Below are 17,677 nucleotides of genomic sequence, written 5' to 3'. Positions count from 1 at the left end.
AGGATCATCAAATCTTATCGCAATTCATATATCTTATCAAAATATGTTAATTACCATTTTACTCGTACCTCTATCTTACATCAATATCTTAAGTTTGAGATGAGACTTTACTCATATTTGAGACATAATAGCACAAACCCTTCCTCAAACTCAAAAAAAAAAACATAAATTAGATTTATATTTATGTAGAAAAAATTCCATAATTTTTTTTCGTGATATTTTTAAAGAATATTAACAACTTTTTTAAAAATTGAAAACATATGAACGAAGTAAGATATTTTTTCAATAGGTTCTTTCTCTATTTACGCTCATTATATAGAATATTTACTTTTACAAAACACAATCTACCCATTAAGAATTCACCAAACAATTATCAGATCTTACTGATAATTTTTCAACCCCGGTAACACAAGCTTTAGAGTGAGGATGAGTTATATTTCGATTATATTTGACTATCAAATTCAAATACGAGTTTAGTTCGATTTTTTTTTAAAAAAAAAGAAAAAGAAAATTAGAACAATTATGTTCGGTGAAATAATTGTGTCTATTTGATAAAACAATTGAAATATTGTGATTGAGCTGCTGTATCATTTAATAGATTAGAGTTACACATTTACTACTAATTATAGCTTTTGTAAAATGACAAACGCTCGGTCTTAAAATCGATATCAGAGTCAATGTCACGAGTTCAATTCTCATTTATTGTTAGTAATACAATTATTGAGATATTGATTGTTGGGTTGCTTGGTAGATCAATTGAAACATGTTGATTGAGCTGTTATACGATTTAAAAATTAAAGTTGCATCGTTACCATCGACTATGGTTTTTGGTAAAGCGGCGAATGTTCAATAAAATTATCTTGTATAATAATTCGTGAACATTATTGCTTATTACACAAAAAATAAAAAAAATAAAAAAAAACTTTCTCAGTGACATTCTATCAATGATTGTAGTGAAACGAAACAAGAGATGAAAAATACGTTTGGATTAAGAACTTTTTAACACGAAACAATTTTTTAAAATCAAGAAGTCAGGAATTGTAAGTATATCTTTTGAGCTTCGATGTTAACTTTTATTAAAAATAAAAATTCTTTTTCCACTTGTGGGGACCCGGACGCTAATCAAGTTCTTAATCATAATTGGGACTAATAATCAATTAAAACAGGGTCTAAATTTTTTTTTTTTAAAATGCGGAACGTAGTGAAATCAAACCATATATACATATCAGTATATATATAAAATACAAATCCTGTATCACAAACATTTATTCAAACTAGGGTTTAAACTAAAGTCAAGTGTTTAACCCTACTTCTAGTCCAAGTCCGGTGCCACCACTCTAATCACGATCTAGCTCTTCATCTCCTCGACCCTGAACCTGTCCCACCTGTTGTCAAGTACACATACAGACAAGACAACAGCCGGATATACCGGTGAGAATATAATCCCCAGTATAAATCAATGAAACATGCAATCATATAAACAATATAAAGCATGTAATCAGGTAACATGAATATGTATCATACTCCGAAACATAAACAAAAATCTACAATACTCGTAGCTACATCGTTTAAGACTAGACTCAATCCTAGTCTAGGGATCCCGGTTTCCAGATGTGGTATTCCTATATCGAATTCCGTAAAGGAGGGAACCATAATATTTATTACTCGATATAACCAGTGCCCCGGTATTCCTATATCGAATTCCGTAATAGAAGAATTCCAACCCCTTTACTCGATATAACCAAATATGGTGTTCCTATATCGAATTCCGTAATGAATTCCATTACTCGATATAACCATACATCCAGTGTCCTGACCTATCCGTCATGGACTGTAGCTCTATCGCTAGCATCCTATCTTGTGACATCGTGCAATGTGCCGTGGCGATACCACCACTATCCGGCACGGTGTGTCACAAGACAGTTCGACTAATACCTGTTGTCTAAATATCAAGAGAACAAGTATATTAATCAAATAAATGCAAATATCAATGCAATAAATAAAGTATGTGATTTAGGGAAACCCAAGTCCAAGCCGACTCAAGTCCATCTCCCAATACCACATTGACTTATACCTTTCCTTGCAGTCTCGGTTTCCCGCTTAGTTGAAGTCCTGAATTCACAGTCTGTCTGGTAATGACAATATGAATAATCTTATGTCAATATACCACTCGAATCAATAACAATCTGATAATTCTTGATTTAATTCAAAATCAACGGCATAACGGTACCATTCCAATATCCCCGTCTATACCAATTCACCAGATAATAGTTACAATCTATAACCTATATCCAGTACAATCCCTACTCAATCCATACTCCAAATCTGTCCGGTATCAACTGATTATTATCAGAAAATCATAACAATTCCGTAATCAGTCTATTTCTTAATCTGACTTCGATTCTACGATGTCTAACATGTCAAGCACATCATATATGAGTTCCATTCAATTCTGACAATATCATAATTTCAAGACATGTCAAAACGTAGCAAAACTTACGTCCAGTTGTAGCCTACGTCGCTAGGAACTCGGTACCGAAGTCGGATTCAAAATCAGACGGACGGATTTTGCACAACCACAATTCTAGTGAATGAAGAACTTGAGAATTGTTAAGGGGAATTTCGGTTTCTGTCTCGGGAAGGTGGAGGAAAGAAATCTGAATTTTATATATATATCACATGCAACCTTCGTACGTGGCAATCTCCCAAATTTTGCCAATTTTCTCAAAATTTACGAAAATGCCATTGTCTCCATAATTACGAAAATGCCATTTTCCTCCAATAATTACGAAAATGCCATTGCCTCCCATAATTACGAAAATGCCATTTTACTCCAATAATTACTAAAATGCCATCCGAAAATTAAAATCAATGATGACATCTTGGGCCTTACACCACTGCTACATCAAAATGTAAAATTATTTATATTCTTAAAAAATTCAATTGAAAAATCATGAAAAATATTTTCTTAAAATAATTATGTTGTCACCAAATTGGTCCATCATCAATAAACACACAAGAGTCCCCATCAGAATATGTAAGAAATTTGACCCCAAAAAAAATATATGTAAAAAAACACTGTTTATATAAGACACTGTCGAATAACGCGACTCATAAATTTGCAAATTAAAGATAAATCAACTACAGGTCTTATATCGATGCAAGTTTTGTCAGATATGTCTGAATAGCCTTTCCCGCTAACAATAAGGTATTTCTTATTGATAATAAGGTTTGTACTATATACTCTTGTCGTCGTATTTATCAAATAATTGGGAACCAATAATCATATATGTATTCTCATTGATAAAAATAACATTTTTTTTGGGGGAAAAACGACATTCACGTGATTTCAATACAACCAATCAGGCATCACCTTAAAAAAGAGAGACGAATTTAAGGAATGGAATGAATGGCTACCAAACTACCAAAGGACACAACTCTATCTCTCATTTCATTCTTGGCACACTAGCCTGAAACCATCAACAAACAGGCTAGGGAGCAACAGAATCTCTTTCAACATGATCTCTCCGATGTCTAAGTCAGATCAAACACAAGAAGAGTATAAAAAAAAAGAAAAAAAATATATCATGAAGCAAGAGAAGAAAAACCTACTAAATTCTCGGGTAGTTATTGAGTTGACTAGGAAAAATATGATGATATTGCTAGGAATTTTTTGACGCTGATATTTAGATTATCAGATTGTGATGTAACTTTTTCCGAGGAATGTTCTTCGATCTTCAGATTTTCGGCTAGAGATCGACTAGAAAGTACGAATAATAAGTCAAGAGGCTTCAATAATTTTCCCCATGAAAACCCTTTGGACGCTCAAGATTATTAACCAAAATATGTAAGCTAAGAAGACATAACTTAGGTGAAAGGATTAATGCCTTGAATATTTTATCAACTTTTGGACGTCCTTAGTCAAATGTCGATGTTATCTTTCCAATTAATGGAGAAAAAGCCCAATGGACTTTTCAAGTTTCATTAATGGGCCTAACAAATTAAAAAAACTCGGACCGAATATCACAAACTGGTACTTTTGAATCCGGGTCGGATTGCATCCTTCAACCACAGATTTAGGATAACAGATAACACCCAAAATGTGAAAATTACGTAATTACGTCAAACTGTTCGATTTCTCTTCAAAAATAAATCCTAAAATTAACATAAATATTAGATAACTAACCAATTCCGTGGGAGATCGCCGATTTCAAAGACGGTATGGACAGTTAAAAAAAAAATGTAATGATCGATTTCAATTAAAATATATTACGACGAATAAGATGAACCTTGGGTTGTTATTTTTGACTAATGTGAGACAATGCACAGCTTAACTTAAAAAAAACCCTATCGTTGAAATTTAAGGCTAAAATAGTTATCACTTTTAAAAATCGGAATGAAAGGTTAATATCTACGATAGGGTTTTTTTTTTTTTTATTTTCATTCTAATCTAGCTTTGATTTATCATTTTCTACAGTAAGTGTTATCTTCTTTTCTTTCCATGAATGTTGATGAAAATAAAATTGCAATATTACAAAAGGTACAAGTAAATAAAGTTCCGTCACTCTAAAACCTATAGTTTTTGCTTTAGTGTTAAAGTATTTGATCTTAACAGAAATTGTTAGATGTCTTATGTTCAGTTGCATTAAGTTCTTGAGAGTTGTGTATATGATTTGGACAATCCTCCTCCTTGAGATAAATTTTGGAATTGAGTTAGGTTCAAGTCTCAATCTTAATATGGACTGTCTAATGAAACACGCGCTAGAATATTGTAAACTTCATGATCTTGTTGTTTGTTATTGGGCGTGTGATTGGTATGTTAGATGTCCCACAAACTAGTTTTTTGGGTTGAATTGAGTTAAATTTTCAATCTTAACGGAAACCAAATTTTGAAATGTAAATTTATACTAAATTATATACCAGATATCCTCCTTAGGTGTATACGTATTTATTATTATTGACAATAAAGAGAGGTGAAGTGATGACCAACTACAACCCAAATTAGTTGAAAATATAGGGTACTCTCCTATTAATATGTTTTACCCTTTACATAATTGAAGGAAAAAATCATATCATATAACAGCAAATTTTATTAAATAATAATGGCAAAGCCACCTTAAAATAAACAAATAATTTATTTGTCATTTATTTCTATAAATTTTCAATTGTATAATCAATAGTAAACTTCAAAAGTTTGAAAACTCGTACAAGTTTTCACTTCTTTTCAAATGGATGATGTGGACAATTTGGATTGATGGGTCAAAATAATTGAAATCGATGTCACGAGTGGTCCAAAACATATAAAAATACATAATTTATTGATGATTTTATAAATGTTTGTAATTCTATTTTTATATAAAAATAATAATCAAAAGGGGGCAGCATTATCAGCATGATATTCATTTTACTCTTACTCTATTAAATATATCATTTTAAAATTATTGAACCAATCTAAATCTCAAATATATCAAGTGACTTGTAAGTTTTATCCTAACTAGATCGTAATTAGCTGCACGCATCTTCATTGTTTAATTCATATAATAATTAATCGAATAAAATCAATCTTATTTGTTTGTAAGTCTCGATCTGAATTCGACAACGATTCTTAATTAACTGATATTATACTTGGTCAATCTATGGAAAAATTTATTTGTTACTTTTCAGTTTAAATATGAATCAAATTGATCTGTTTTATGGAAAAAAATCCTTATGATCGTGTCATAAAAGATCTACTTTTAAAATTTTGTGCATTACGAAACCATATTCGAACAACTATCAACCCGATATATATCGACCTCGTATATGGTTATACTATATTCATAATTGGATACATAACATTTTATTGGGAAATATTTTAGAAATATGGCCTACTGTGTTTTGTGACTAGGAAGGGGGCCAAATCCAAAAAATATGGATATACACCGATTAAAGGTCCATTTTAAATTATGTGGCATTCTCATCCACTCTACAAAAAGAAAAAAAATCGAAGAAAATTGAAATCCACACGCAACGTGCTTTTTTTTAATCCATAAATGTCATGTGGTATATATACACTCTTTTATCAGTCGGATCTACAACCTCACCTTATTTCAAAGAACTCAAATTATTCATTTCAATCTATGTTCAAATATATATATTAAAAACGAACGTGCTTATATATATATATATATATATATATATATATATATATATATATATATATATATATATATATATATATATATTGATACGATACGAGTGAATTGAGTAACAATCCATCGAATCGGACAATAATTTTGTTAAGAGAAAATGAGCAAGAAATATATCTTGAGGAAAAGTTATATCTCTTTGGTATGCGATATGGTTGCAAGATATGGTTGCAACTATTTCTTGCAAACAAGAAGATGAACTCGTGAATGAGTACCACAAGATGTCCGACGTAACAACTCTGATGCTTAAGTCGGTCAGTGAATATGGAAAAAAGCTATATACCGGTGAATATATGAAAAATGCGAAAGATCCTTGAATATAAATCATACCTGCTATTTATAGGAAGGAATTCCATGATTACCTTATTTTCAGTGTCTACTTACTAATTAGGGCAAGATGACTATCCATACCTTACTCCTGACAACTTTTCTGGCATGCCAAACCCAGTCTGACAGTAATGATTATCAAGCATAATGTATCTCATACTGGTGCACTCGAGTGAAGTGCTACTTTCAAAGTAGTCCGGAAAGAAAGAGTACTCCCGAAAACTTGTATGAAAGCCCAGACTTATAGTAGTCCGGGGTGAAGATATCTCGAGCATTCACTTTTTCGACTACTTCTAAGCTCCTGCTGCAAACTCACCAAGAATATTAAAGATTAAATTTGTAATGAATTTAAAATTGTCGTTTAAAAGTGATGGCACGAAGCCACGAATAGACTTTTATTCACAAACAATTAAAGCAAATCAAAATTTGGATTATATGTTAACATCTGTTTGAAATAATGGTTCGAGGAAGGAGTGAATCAGATAGCTGAAAATGACAATTTGAAATGTGCAATTCACCAACTTTATATAGCAAATAATCTATCAGTTAATTAATTTGTTTACTCCCTTCAGCCAAAGAAGTATTCAACAACCATTTATAAATATATTTCCCTAGAAGTGTAATTTTTTTATAATAACGTAAAAATGATCTGAATAATCAAATTTGATGGAGAATTTTTTTATATAATATGGTACTCCGACGATGAAATTGGTATTCAAAATACATGTGGGTTAACAACGAATTAACTTGAATTTTTGGATTGTACATCGAAGAAACTCATATTTAAAACATTTGAAATTGTTAATTCTAAAATCCAGAAATTTCGTTTTCACATTGGCCAATCAATTTGACCTTGTGCATAATTTAAAGTAGGAAAAAATATATTTTTTGCCATTCATATTTGTTTCTTTGTATTTTCATCGTACATAATACTAAAACTAGGTCATAATTTTGTATCTTTCGACTTTTATCAATTTTATAAAATTTTATTGAAAGTGTTAATGTGTCACTGTACACATGAACATCAAGTTTCGTCAAGTCAGTGACATATCGACATCACATCAACACCACGTCAAAAAATGAAAAAAAAATACAAAGATAACGGACTAAAAATACTTAAATTTAATATATTGGAACGATAAATGTGTACATTTATAAATTAAAAATAAGTATCTATATTATATTTTTAAATATTCCTTTTATTCTTCTGAGTCTAAGCATAAATAAATAATTAGAAAGAATTAGGTAAACCATAATATCAGCAATTAAATTAATATTCACAGCTAAAACATTATGATAACTTTTTTTCCAAAGTATAATATTTATTATTAGTTAGTTCGTCAATTTTCAGCAATTACACCATCCCCACTCTATGATAAGAATTAATAATTCTGACTTGGATCAGATTTTACCGAATTTTCAACGGATTTGGTAACCCGAAGACTTAGCTAAGTACGTGTTAGGGTCACTCAGGGTTTGGTAGGAGATCGTTAACCGAGTTAGCATGCAACCAAAATGGGACCAATGTTTATTATTTTGTGGCGGAAAATGAAATCCACGAGATAAATATTTTACTAACTCGATTTTTTTTTTTTTTTTTTGGTTCGAATCGCGGACTTCGAATTGGGAATATCGTCCTCATGTTAAATCTTAGTTATGCATCTTCTAATTTTTTACAATTTTAATGCTTTTTTAAGAGAGTGCTGATGAGATACTACATACGTCGACGACGACACATAGGTACTACATCGGCGTTATATTTGCACACATATTTTTCGATGTAGACAGCGAAACACCGACACACGAAGTGCAACATTACTATTTCCGCGAAAAAGAAACTAAATTTGTTATTTGAAAAAAATTGCAAAAAGACAAATATATAAAACCAAAATCGTATTTTTTTTCCTGCGATTTTTGCAGTCATGTTAGGCTTAAGTAATTGATTAAAAATTGAATCGAGTTGGATTGGTTATCGAGAAAATTATATTACAAGAAGGTGTAGTAGAGAATATAATATATGACCAATTAGTCTTAAGTAGATCTAGTCTGTCAACTTAAACATTCGACAAATTCCAAAGCTTTCTTGATATAAATGAAAATTGATGAGCGGGCACACAACTTGCAACAAAAAGTCGACTTCACATTTAATTATCCTAACTGGATTGTGTTTAATAGAGGGCACCATATTTTTTTTGCTCTTTATTTCTTGAGTTCAGATTGTTAGATGTTTTTGTCGAAAAAAAATATTCGACTTTTTTTTTAAAAAAAAATTTGATATTCTAATCATTTAACACAATTCCTGGATCCATGTCTCATTTTTCGTAAACTTATTATATAGTTTGTCTTAATACATATTAAGTAATTATATGCAGACATTTTCCCGAAAAATTTAGATTTTTATGTATAATATTTTTTCAGTATTTTTAATAAAAAAAACATTTAAAAGTTTAGGGAATACGTTGATTTTTGTAAATATTTTATAAGTTTTTTTTTTTGTTTTTTTTAACAAATTAGGGTTTTTTTAAAAAAAATATTTTTCCATATATTTTATATTAAATGTGAGATGATCATTTTATGAATATAACTGATCATATCAAGATTGATTATTTTCACAACTTTTGCCTGCTGTAAAACTATAATATAGTATATATATTTCAATCAATATATTACTTACTTTGAGGGAAAATTACATTTTTTTTTGGGTTATATAACTTTTTTTTTTCTTTTAGGTTATATAACTTGTACGTTTTTCATTTGTAATTTTATTATCTGATAATTATTAAGATTAGAACTTGGACCTAACTCAACCCCAAAAGCTAGCTAAGAGGGGAGGATTGTCCAAGCCAATATATGCAAATCTCAGGTTATTTATCCTACTGATGTGAGACAAATAACAATAATTTAGTATCACAGTCCACTAATTTACACGTTCTTTATTTCCGATTCTCTTCCATAAAATTACAACTTTGAATCTACATCCTATTAAATATAATATTGTAATGTTTTTGTATTTATGAAACAAAAAGACGAATAAGAACTATGATTCACAAGCCATAGCAATCGGTTGAGTACCATTTGCTCAGTAAACTATTAGAAATTGCGGGACTTTTGTCTTTTGTCTAAATTTCCATGTCTCTACTTAGCTTCAACGTGGATCATGATATAATAATTTTTTATTTAGAAAATCCAAACAACAAAAAAGTATAAAACCGAATATTGTTAGGCATACGTTTGTTATAATCCAAAGATTCTTGTATTAAGAAAGATGGCAAGAAAGATACGAAATTCTCCATAAAAATACACAAAATTTACGTAAATTTGTAATAAAAACATATATATAACACAGTAAATACTTTTCTTTTTAGTTATACAGACAACTTTATTTTTCATTTTTTGTATCTACTTATTATAGAAGTATTTTTTATTTATTAAATAAGGAGCTAAAAATATATTTAATTATAGATATATAAATGTGTTTGCTAAAAGAAATGATGAAAAATAATGTTCCGAGGCAGTATTTTATTTTTTATCAAAATATAATTAACAATTGATAAAGTTGTTAAATAAAATTATAAATTTCATATTAACACATTTTACATTTTTTTAAAAAAAAAAGAAGAAAAAGTATATAGTTAAATTCGATTATAAAATCATCAAAATATTAAAAATACGTTTGATTTAAAAATTGCAGGTCACATTCTACTCAAATAATTACATTTTTTTTGTAGGATATAAAATTTACAGATATTTTTGTTGATATATATATAAAAAATTTAAATCCAATTCTCTTTTTTTTCCATATAGTAGGTAGAGTGTTGATTTTTTCGAGTTCAAGCTCAAGTATCTCGACACGTACATGAGTCGAGCTTGAAATTAGTTAATCGACCGAGTTCAAGCTAGAACATGCATAATTTAATTCGAATCGAGCTCTCAAGCTGATGATAGTGATACAAAAAAAATATTTAAATCATACAACCCTTAACATCACATGTCAATCGCTAACGAAGAAAATTATTGTACTCATATATAGAATAAAACATTGGTAAAATCACTTAACTATCAAGTCTTTAGTCTGCTTAATTACTTCTTCATGGCATATGAGATTATATAGAGTTAGAAAAACTTTTATGACACGACGAACAAAGCGAAAAATATATCCATTATTTTTTTTAACGCGAGTGTATGTTATATCGATAATTTTATTATTGGTGTGTTTATATAAAATAATTGACTATTATCTCATTACAAAATAAAAAAAAAATATCGATGAACTCTATTTTTTATTTTTAAATAAGATAACGCAAAAATTGAGAAATCTGCTCATGATGTAACATATACTCGCCTTATTATTTGGATGAGACTAAATTCCTTGTCAGAAACGCTGGCTCCTCCCTCCATCCCACAAAGAGTACATAATTATAAAAGCAGTTAGAGCTTCCCCCATTTTCTCATGCAAATAACTCTCTTCTTTAAAATTATTATTGTGACAACTGCATCATTATTCTCAAAGAAGCGCAAAAAGGAGAGAGAGAGAGAGACAATACACAAGTTTTAATTTTTATCTTTTCCTTCATTTCTTCTGTTGGAAGAGGGAAATGTTCTGAACGAAAAAGTGATTTCAAGAACACGAAAACAGAGGGGCCGTTTGTTTTATTTAGTTATTTGATTGAATAAGAGAAATGGGTTCTATTTTGATAATGTTAAGAATCAAGATTTATGTGTGTGTTTTCTTGAGTTTGCTGGCTTGTTCTTCAGTAATAGCCACTGTTTCTTACGATGATAAAGCCTTTATTATCAATGGGAAGAGAAGAATTCTCATTTCTGGTTCTATTCATTACCCAAGAAGCACTCCGGAGGTATCATTTGTAATATAATAATAATAATTTTTTTTTTGTTTACAGTTTCTTGATTTGGGTGGATTCCTAGTGACCCGCATTGCCCAACTCAACTGAAAATTCTGAAAGAAATTGCAAAACTTATTTGAATAACATCTAAAAATTGCAAATTTTATCTCTTTAGCCGTAGATTTTGAGCTGGTTTGTTATGTACAGATGTGGCCAGATCTTATGCAGAAGGCTAAAGATGGAGGCTTGGATGTAATACAGACTTATGTGTTCTGGAATGGGCATGAACCATCTCCAGGAAAAGTAAGGCAAAAAATGATTTATGTATTTCTTCTATTTTTGAGCATATTTACATGAAGAAATGAGTGTTTCCATATGAATAAATCAATCTGTTGTTTTGTGGTTCGTCCAGTACAATTTCGAGGGGAGGTTTGATCTTGTCAAGTTCATCAAACTGGCGCAGCAGGCCGGCCTATACGTCCACCTTCGCATTGGACCTTATGTTTGTGCAGAATGGAATTTTGGGTATCATGAGAATTTTAATATTGAATTACGTTTGGATTTTATTTTTTCAAAAAAAGATTTCATGTTTGGATTGTTTTGAAAAAAATATGATTCTCAACCACTTCCTAGTAAAGGATTTGCCTCATAGACCGGGCCCGCTCATGAGTTTTTATGTCTTTTCGCTAAAATAATAAAGACAGACGGTTTTGGTTTTGATTTTGATTAAACTATAATTTTAATCGAAGTGTATTTTGTTAAGATTTTAACTATAAATAAATAAAAGTATGTTAACGAGAACATCATACCTGTAGACTAATTAAGTTAAAATATTTTATAATATACACATTACAAAGTATTCCAACTAAGCTTTAAAGATGAATGTTCGAGCTTTTTGTTATATGAGTGAAGTTGTGGATGGAGCTTAAGCCTTAAAATAAACGATTTTCACGGTTCGAACTGAACATGGTTCTAAAGCCATATAGGATGTTACAATGCAAATGAATATTGAATTTATTGGACTTGTAGAAGATTGGGAGTCATTTTTTTATATGCTCTGTTTACATCCCCTGTTTTGATGCAGGGGATTTCCTCTTTGGCTAAAATATGTACCAGGAATCCAGTTCAGAACAGATAATCAGCCTTTCAAGGTTTAATAATTTGAATAAATATAATTTTTACCATTTGTTTAAATAATCAGTAGTTTTTTTTTATTAATTGGTTGAGTATGATCAAGGTGGCTATGCAAGGATTTGTTACAAAAATTGTCGGCTTAATGAAGTCAGAAAGTTTGTTTGAGCCCCAGGGAGGACCGATAATTATGTCGCAGGTTGAAATAATCATGCTTAGCTTACCGATGCTTTTGTTTTTTGTTGTAGTATTTGAATTTCTTTTCTTTAATCTTTTTTAATAATGAAATGTTATAGATAGAAAATGAATATGGACCAGTGGAGTGGGAGATTGGTGCTCCTGGTAAAGCTTATACAGCATGGGCTGCAAAAATGGCTGTGGGACTCAATACTGGTGTTCCATGGATCATGTGCAAACAAGACACCGCCCCCGATCCCATTGTAAGAGAGATCGAAAAATTACCAAGTTTTTCTTATCTTTTTCCCTTTTTTGGATGGACATTTACAGTAGAGTTGAATTTGGTTCTTGATCATAATATCCATGATTATGACACGATTCGGTTTTATGTGGGACCCACAAATCGTTATGCTTGGTTTTTTTTTTTTTTTTGAACCTTTCCTATGGTTAGGACATACCTTAAAGCATCAGTAAATGAAGCCTGATAGAAACAGATAGTTGGGCTGTTAAATGTTTTGTGAACCCAAAATGGTAATTCGTCGTGTTACAGATAGATACGTGCAATGGTTTCTACTGCGAAGGCTTCCGTCCTAACAGGCCTTACAAGCCAAAAATGTGGACTGAAGTCTGGACAGGCTGGTAAGAAACGCCAAAACATCAGAGCTGATCCTAAATTTTCTTAGTTGGATGAAATCATATATTTTTTAATGTGTTCTTCTGTAGGTTTACGCAATATGGTGGCACGGTTCCTCACAGACCAGTTGAGGACTTGGCTTTTTCGATAGCCAGGTTCGTCCAAAACAATGGTTCATTCTTCAATTATTACATGGTGAGTTTATCCTCCAGTCCTCGGGAAGAACAAGCTTTTCAAGTCTTAAATGTGCAAGAATAATGCCCTTTACATATTATCTCTTATCTGTATGCTTTAGTACCATGGAGGGACGAACTTTGGTCGAACTGCGGCTGGCCTTTTCATTACCACGAGCTATGATTATGATGCTCCAATAGATGAATACGGTAAACCTAAAAAATGGCTTATCTCTTGCTGATTTATTACATTTTATTACTCATAAATATAATGTGTTACAGACACTCTATAATTTGAAACGATCCCATATGAATTAGGACTTGTCAACGAGCCAAAATATGGGCACTTGAGGGATTTACATAAAGCAATCAAGCAATGTGAACCGGCTTTAGTTTCATCATATCCAACTGTGTCATGGCCTGGTAAAAATCAAGAGGTAAATTGAATACTATTTTTGGGTTCAGCTGCACATATATAGTGGAGGCTGAAACTAAACTATATTCTTCAAATTGTTGTCATATACTAATGTTAGTCCTTGATACATTTTTAGGTTCACGTCTTTAGAACAAAATCCGGAGCTTGTTCTGCATTTCTTTCCAACTACGACACTACATATTCTACAAAACTAACCTTTGGAAATACGCAATATGATTTGCCACCTTGGTCCATCAGCATTCTTCCCGACTGCAAAACCGCTGTTTACAACACAGCAAGAGTAATGAGAATTTCCTTCATTCTTGGTTTTCGTTATGCATTTGCCTCATTTCTAATTCAATCGTATAGCAATCGATATTATTTCTCTTAGAAAGTGTTGCACAATGAATGAAACGTAATATTTAAACAACTGTATGTTTTAAAGATTTAATAACAGCTAACACGATTATCGTTAGCTGTACTTTCTTGTGCAACAACGAATGATTGCTTTTATAGTTTCAAAACTTAGTCATTTCTTTTAAAGAAAATGATTGTACGGTGTGGTTGCAGATAAGCTCCAAAGTTTCAGATGCAAAGATGATACCTGTGAATGGTGGACTCTCTTGGCAGTCATACAACGAAGAGACGCCTTCTGCTGATGACAGTGACCCTCTCTCTATGGTTGGTTTATGGGAGCAAGTAAACATCACTCGAGACGCATCTGATTATCTGTGGTACCTGACTCAGTAAGTATATTCACGATATACATAACTAGCATCTAGACGTTTTTATGGAGATAGTGCCATTTATAACTATGTTTTTATCCTTTTCCTATGTTTTTGTGCAACACTTGTTGATAAATACAGAGTTAACATAGCTTCTAATGAAGCCTTCTTGAAGAATGGACAGTTACCTCTTCTCACAGTCATGTCAGCAGGCCACTCCTTGCATGTTTTTATCAACGGCCAATTATCAGGTACCATATGCATTTTCTTACTCGTGCATCCAACAAATTTGCATAAAATTTCTTGTTCCGTGATAGGAACTGTGTATGGGAGCCTGGATCGAACTAAACTAACGTTCAGCGGGAATGTGAATTTAAGAGTTGGGATAAACAAAATCTCTTTACTTAGTGTCGCTGTTGGTCTGCCGGTTAGTTTTCCTATTCCACTCTTATTTTTCATAAATAATACTTGAATCCCTGATTAAGTTTTCTCATCCATTCTCTTTTAATCAACTCAGAATGGTGGCCTTCATTATGAAACATGGAATACGGGAGTTCTTGGTCCCGTCACTCTAAACGGTTTAAACGAAGGGACAAGAGACTTAACAAAGCAAAGATGGTCGTACAAGGTTCGTTCTATTTTTTAAGCTCATTTTTTCTTCACTGGTAACATAGAAAACAAAATCTTTAAGTAATAAATATCAGAGAGATGATTCTTGGAGTAATGTTTCGTTGATTCTACTTAAATAGGTTGGTCTAAAAGGCGAGTCACTCAGCCTCGATACTATTAGTGGAAGTTCTTCTGTTGAATGGAACGATGGATCCCTCTTGGTTCAAAAACAACCTCTGACATGGTACAAGGTAAACAAACATTTCATCATTCCAAGAAGAGATAACATGTAATTTCCTTACATATATTGATGTTTTTGGTTTGTTCTTTCTAGACCACGTTTAACGCACCAGAAGGGAACGATCCTGTGGCTTTAGACATGTTAGGAATGGGAAAAGGTGAGATATGGGTAAACGGTGCAAGTGTAGGAAGGCACTGGCCTGGATACATAGCAAAAGGCAACTGCGGTGGCTGTAATTATGCAGGCACATTCACAGAGAAGAAATGCCAAAGCGGTTGTGGACAGCCGTCTCAAAGATGGTGAGACATTATACTGATTTTGATCCAAAAACATTATATAACATCTATTTTCACAGTACAATGAGATCAACATACTGTATAGCCTCTCATTAAATTTAAATAACAGGTATCATATACCACGTTCTTGGCTGAAGCCAAGTGGGAATCTGTTGGTAGTTTTCGAAGAATGGGGAGGCGATGCGAGTAAAATTTCTCTGGTTAGAAGAACCGTGTAAAAAAGTATGCAGAAAACATCAGTTAGTGTATTTTCTCAATACCTACTGGATAAAGGATAAATGGTTGAATGCACAATTTTTTTTTACTTCTAGCTCGATCAAGTTTTACGTGCCCGTTTGATGGATCTGGAGGATGAATAATTGTTCAGTTAAGGTACCATTCTCCGGAGAGAAATAAAGATAATGCAATTTCAAGAAAATTTATTTGTACATGAGGACTGTGGATTGTTGCATCCGATCTGAAACTTGTATGAAACTTATGTTTGGATGTAATGAATACACCAAATAAAAATATCTCACTATATATATTTCCAGTATGATCTCAAAACTCTTCTTTCTTTATTGTTTTTAACTTTCCTTATCTCTTCTTTTCACCATATTTGAATTGGCAAAAACTTGTGTTAGACGTTTTCACGGGCCGTATTTTGTGAGACGGATTTCTTATTTGGGTCATCCATGAAAAAATATTACTTTTTATGCTAATAATATTACTTTTTATTGTGAATATCGGTAGGGTTGACTCGTCTTACAGATAAATATTTGTCAGACCGTCTCACAAGAGACCTACTCGTTTGAATTTAATAAATTTTAAAGTGTTACAAAACATCTATTATTCGCATTAATCTCACCAAAAATATTTATAAAGATTGAAATGTGGTGGAAAAGTTCTGTTCCTCCTTATATAAAATAATAATGTCATATCCATTATTTGTTGCTCTAATTTTTATAGTATTGCAATTTTAAATAGTTTTCTGCAGTCATGTTACGGATGAATAATTGAAAACTATGATATTGTTTTTTATTGTCATTTTATTGTACTAAAATTATGATTTCTCGTATGATTACATTCCTGTTGGAATACGTGATACGGATTGTTATTTATATGCTCATACCAGTTACTTTATTTATATTTGTTTGCTAATTAATTGTCTTAAGAATTTCATTTACATCCCTTCAATTGGATTTTCTAGCTTTTACTTAGATATGTCAACACGAACCACCCACCTCATCGTATTAAATAGGTAGGTTGGATTTGCAATTTCTCGACCTTCCATGCCGGCCTCGCCCCCAACCCATCTAATCTAACCCAAACCGACTACGCTCGTCGAACTGATCTGCCCCATCACATAAAAATAGGTAGGTTGAGTTGGTCTTTTTTGACCTGTCATGTCCCGTATAGGGTGTAAACAGATTGAATCTAGATGGATATTATAAAAAATTTAAAGTTCGAATTATGCTCGAAATAGATATATCCGACCTCAAGCTTGATTTTTTAAAAGTTTATTTTCGAGTTCGGCTCTAAAGATTCAAATATCGCGAGCTATTAGAACTATTACAAAAATAAATGATTAAAAAGCTCGCAAACTATCGAACAATATAATTTAAGTTCGAGCTTGGTTAAAAAAGTTTGAACGTGTTCAATTTTGGCTTGAATTCAATAAATTCCTTTACGAAACAAATATTTTTTTGAGTCGGATCGAAAAACCCCAGAGACGAATTTGTTCGTTTACACCTTAGTCCCGTCCCACCAAATGACAAGTCGCATCGACACAATCCACTTGCTCATTTTTACATGTCTACTATAACCACTCTGTTGGGATAAACGTGTATCAATGAAAGTAATACTGAAATGAGCAACATTGTTAAAAGTATTCATGCGTCAAGCTACTGACGTTGAGTCGCTTGATCTTGTTTGTTA

At 31.7% G+C, this 17,677-nt stretch overlaps 1 protein-coding gene across 3 annotated transcripts; it reads left to right on the top strand.

Annotated features, from left to right (window-relative positions):
- The first annotated feature begins 10,910 nt into the window (after positions 1 to 10,910).
- On the top strand, positions 10,911 to 16,286 carry LOC140825875 (beta-galactosidase-like). 3 transcript variants are annotated; one of them, XM_073187889.1, is made up of 18 exons: positions 10,911 to 11,371; positions 11,567 to 11,662; positions 11,772 to 11,884; positions 12,444 to 12,510; positions 12,597 to 12,689; positions 12,787 to 12,930; positions 13,218 to 13,306; positions 13,391 to 13,496; positions 13,597 to 13,684; positions 13,793 to 13,911; positions 14,026 to 14,190; positions 14,460 to 14,635; positions 14,756 to 15,041; positions 15,132 to 15,242; positions 15,364 to 15,474; positions 15,558 to 15,763; positions 15,870 to 15,982; positions 16,072 to 16,286. In XM_073187889.1, exons 1-17 carry the CDS (start codon positions 11,195 to 11,197, stop codon positions 15,976 to 15,978), a joined length of 2,256 nt encoding a protein of 751 aa, XP_073043990.1. In that variant the 5' UTR covers positions 10,911 to 11,194; the 3' UTR covers positions 15,979 to 15,982; positions 16,072 to 16,286. The 3 variants fall into 3 exon arrangements, with proteins under 3 accessions (XP_073043990.1, XP_073043989.1, XP_073043991.1); XM_073187890.1 differs by having other exon boundaries at positions 10,914 to 11,371; positions 14,756 to 14,865; positions 14,932 to 15,041; positions 15,870 to 16,286; XM_073187888.1 differs by having other exon boundaries at positions 15,870 to 16,286.
- The last annotated feature ends 1,391 nt before the right edge of the window (positions 16,287 to 17,677 follow it).

The sequence above is a fragment of the Primulina eburnea genome, chromosome 3, assembly GCF_022965805.1.
Source record: "Primulina eburnea isolate SZY01 chromosome 3, ASM2296580v1, whole genome shotgun sequence".
Lineage (NCBI taxonomy): Eukaryota > Viridiplantae > Streptophyta > Magnoliopsida > Lamiales > Gesneriaceae > Primulina > Primulina eburnea.
The sequence above is the reverse complement of the archived record's forward strand: the minus strand, read 5'-3'. Positions and strand labels throughout refer to the sequence as shown.

Coding starts and splice junctions, on each gene's coding strand:
- LOC140825875 (XM_073187889.1), top strand. CDS start 11,195: ATGGGTTCTATTTTGATAATGTTAAGAATCAAGATTTATGTGTGTGTT. Junction 12,690..12,786: donor GACCGATAATTATGTCGCAG/GTTGAAATAATC, acceptor GAAATGTTATAG/ATAGAAAATGAATATGGACC. Junction 15,243..15,363: donor AGCAAAGATGGTCGTACAAG/GTTCGTTCTATT, acceptor CTACTTAAATAG/GTTGGTCTAAAAGGCGAGTC.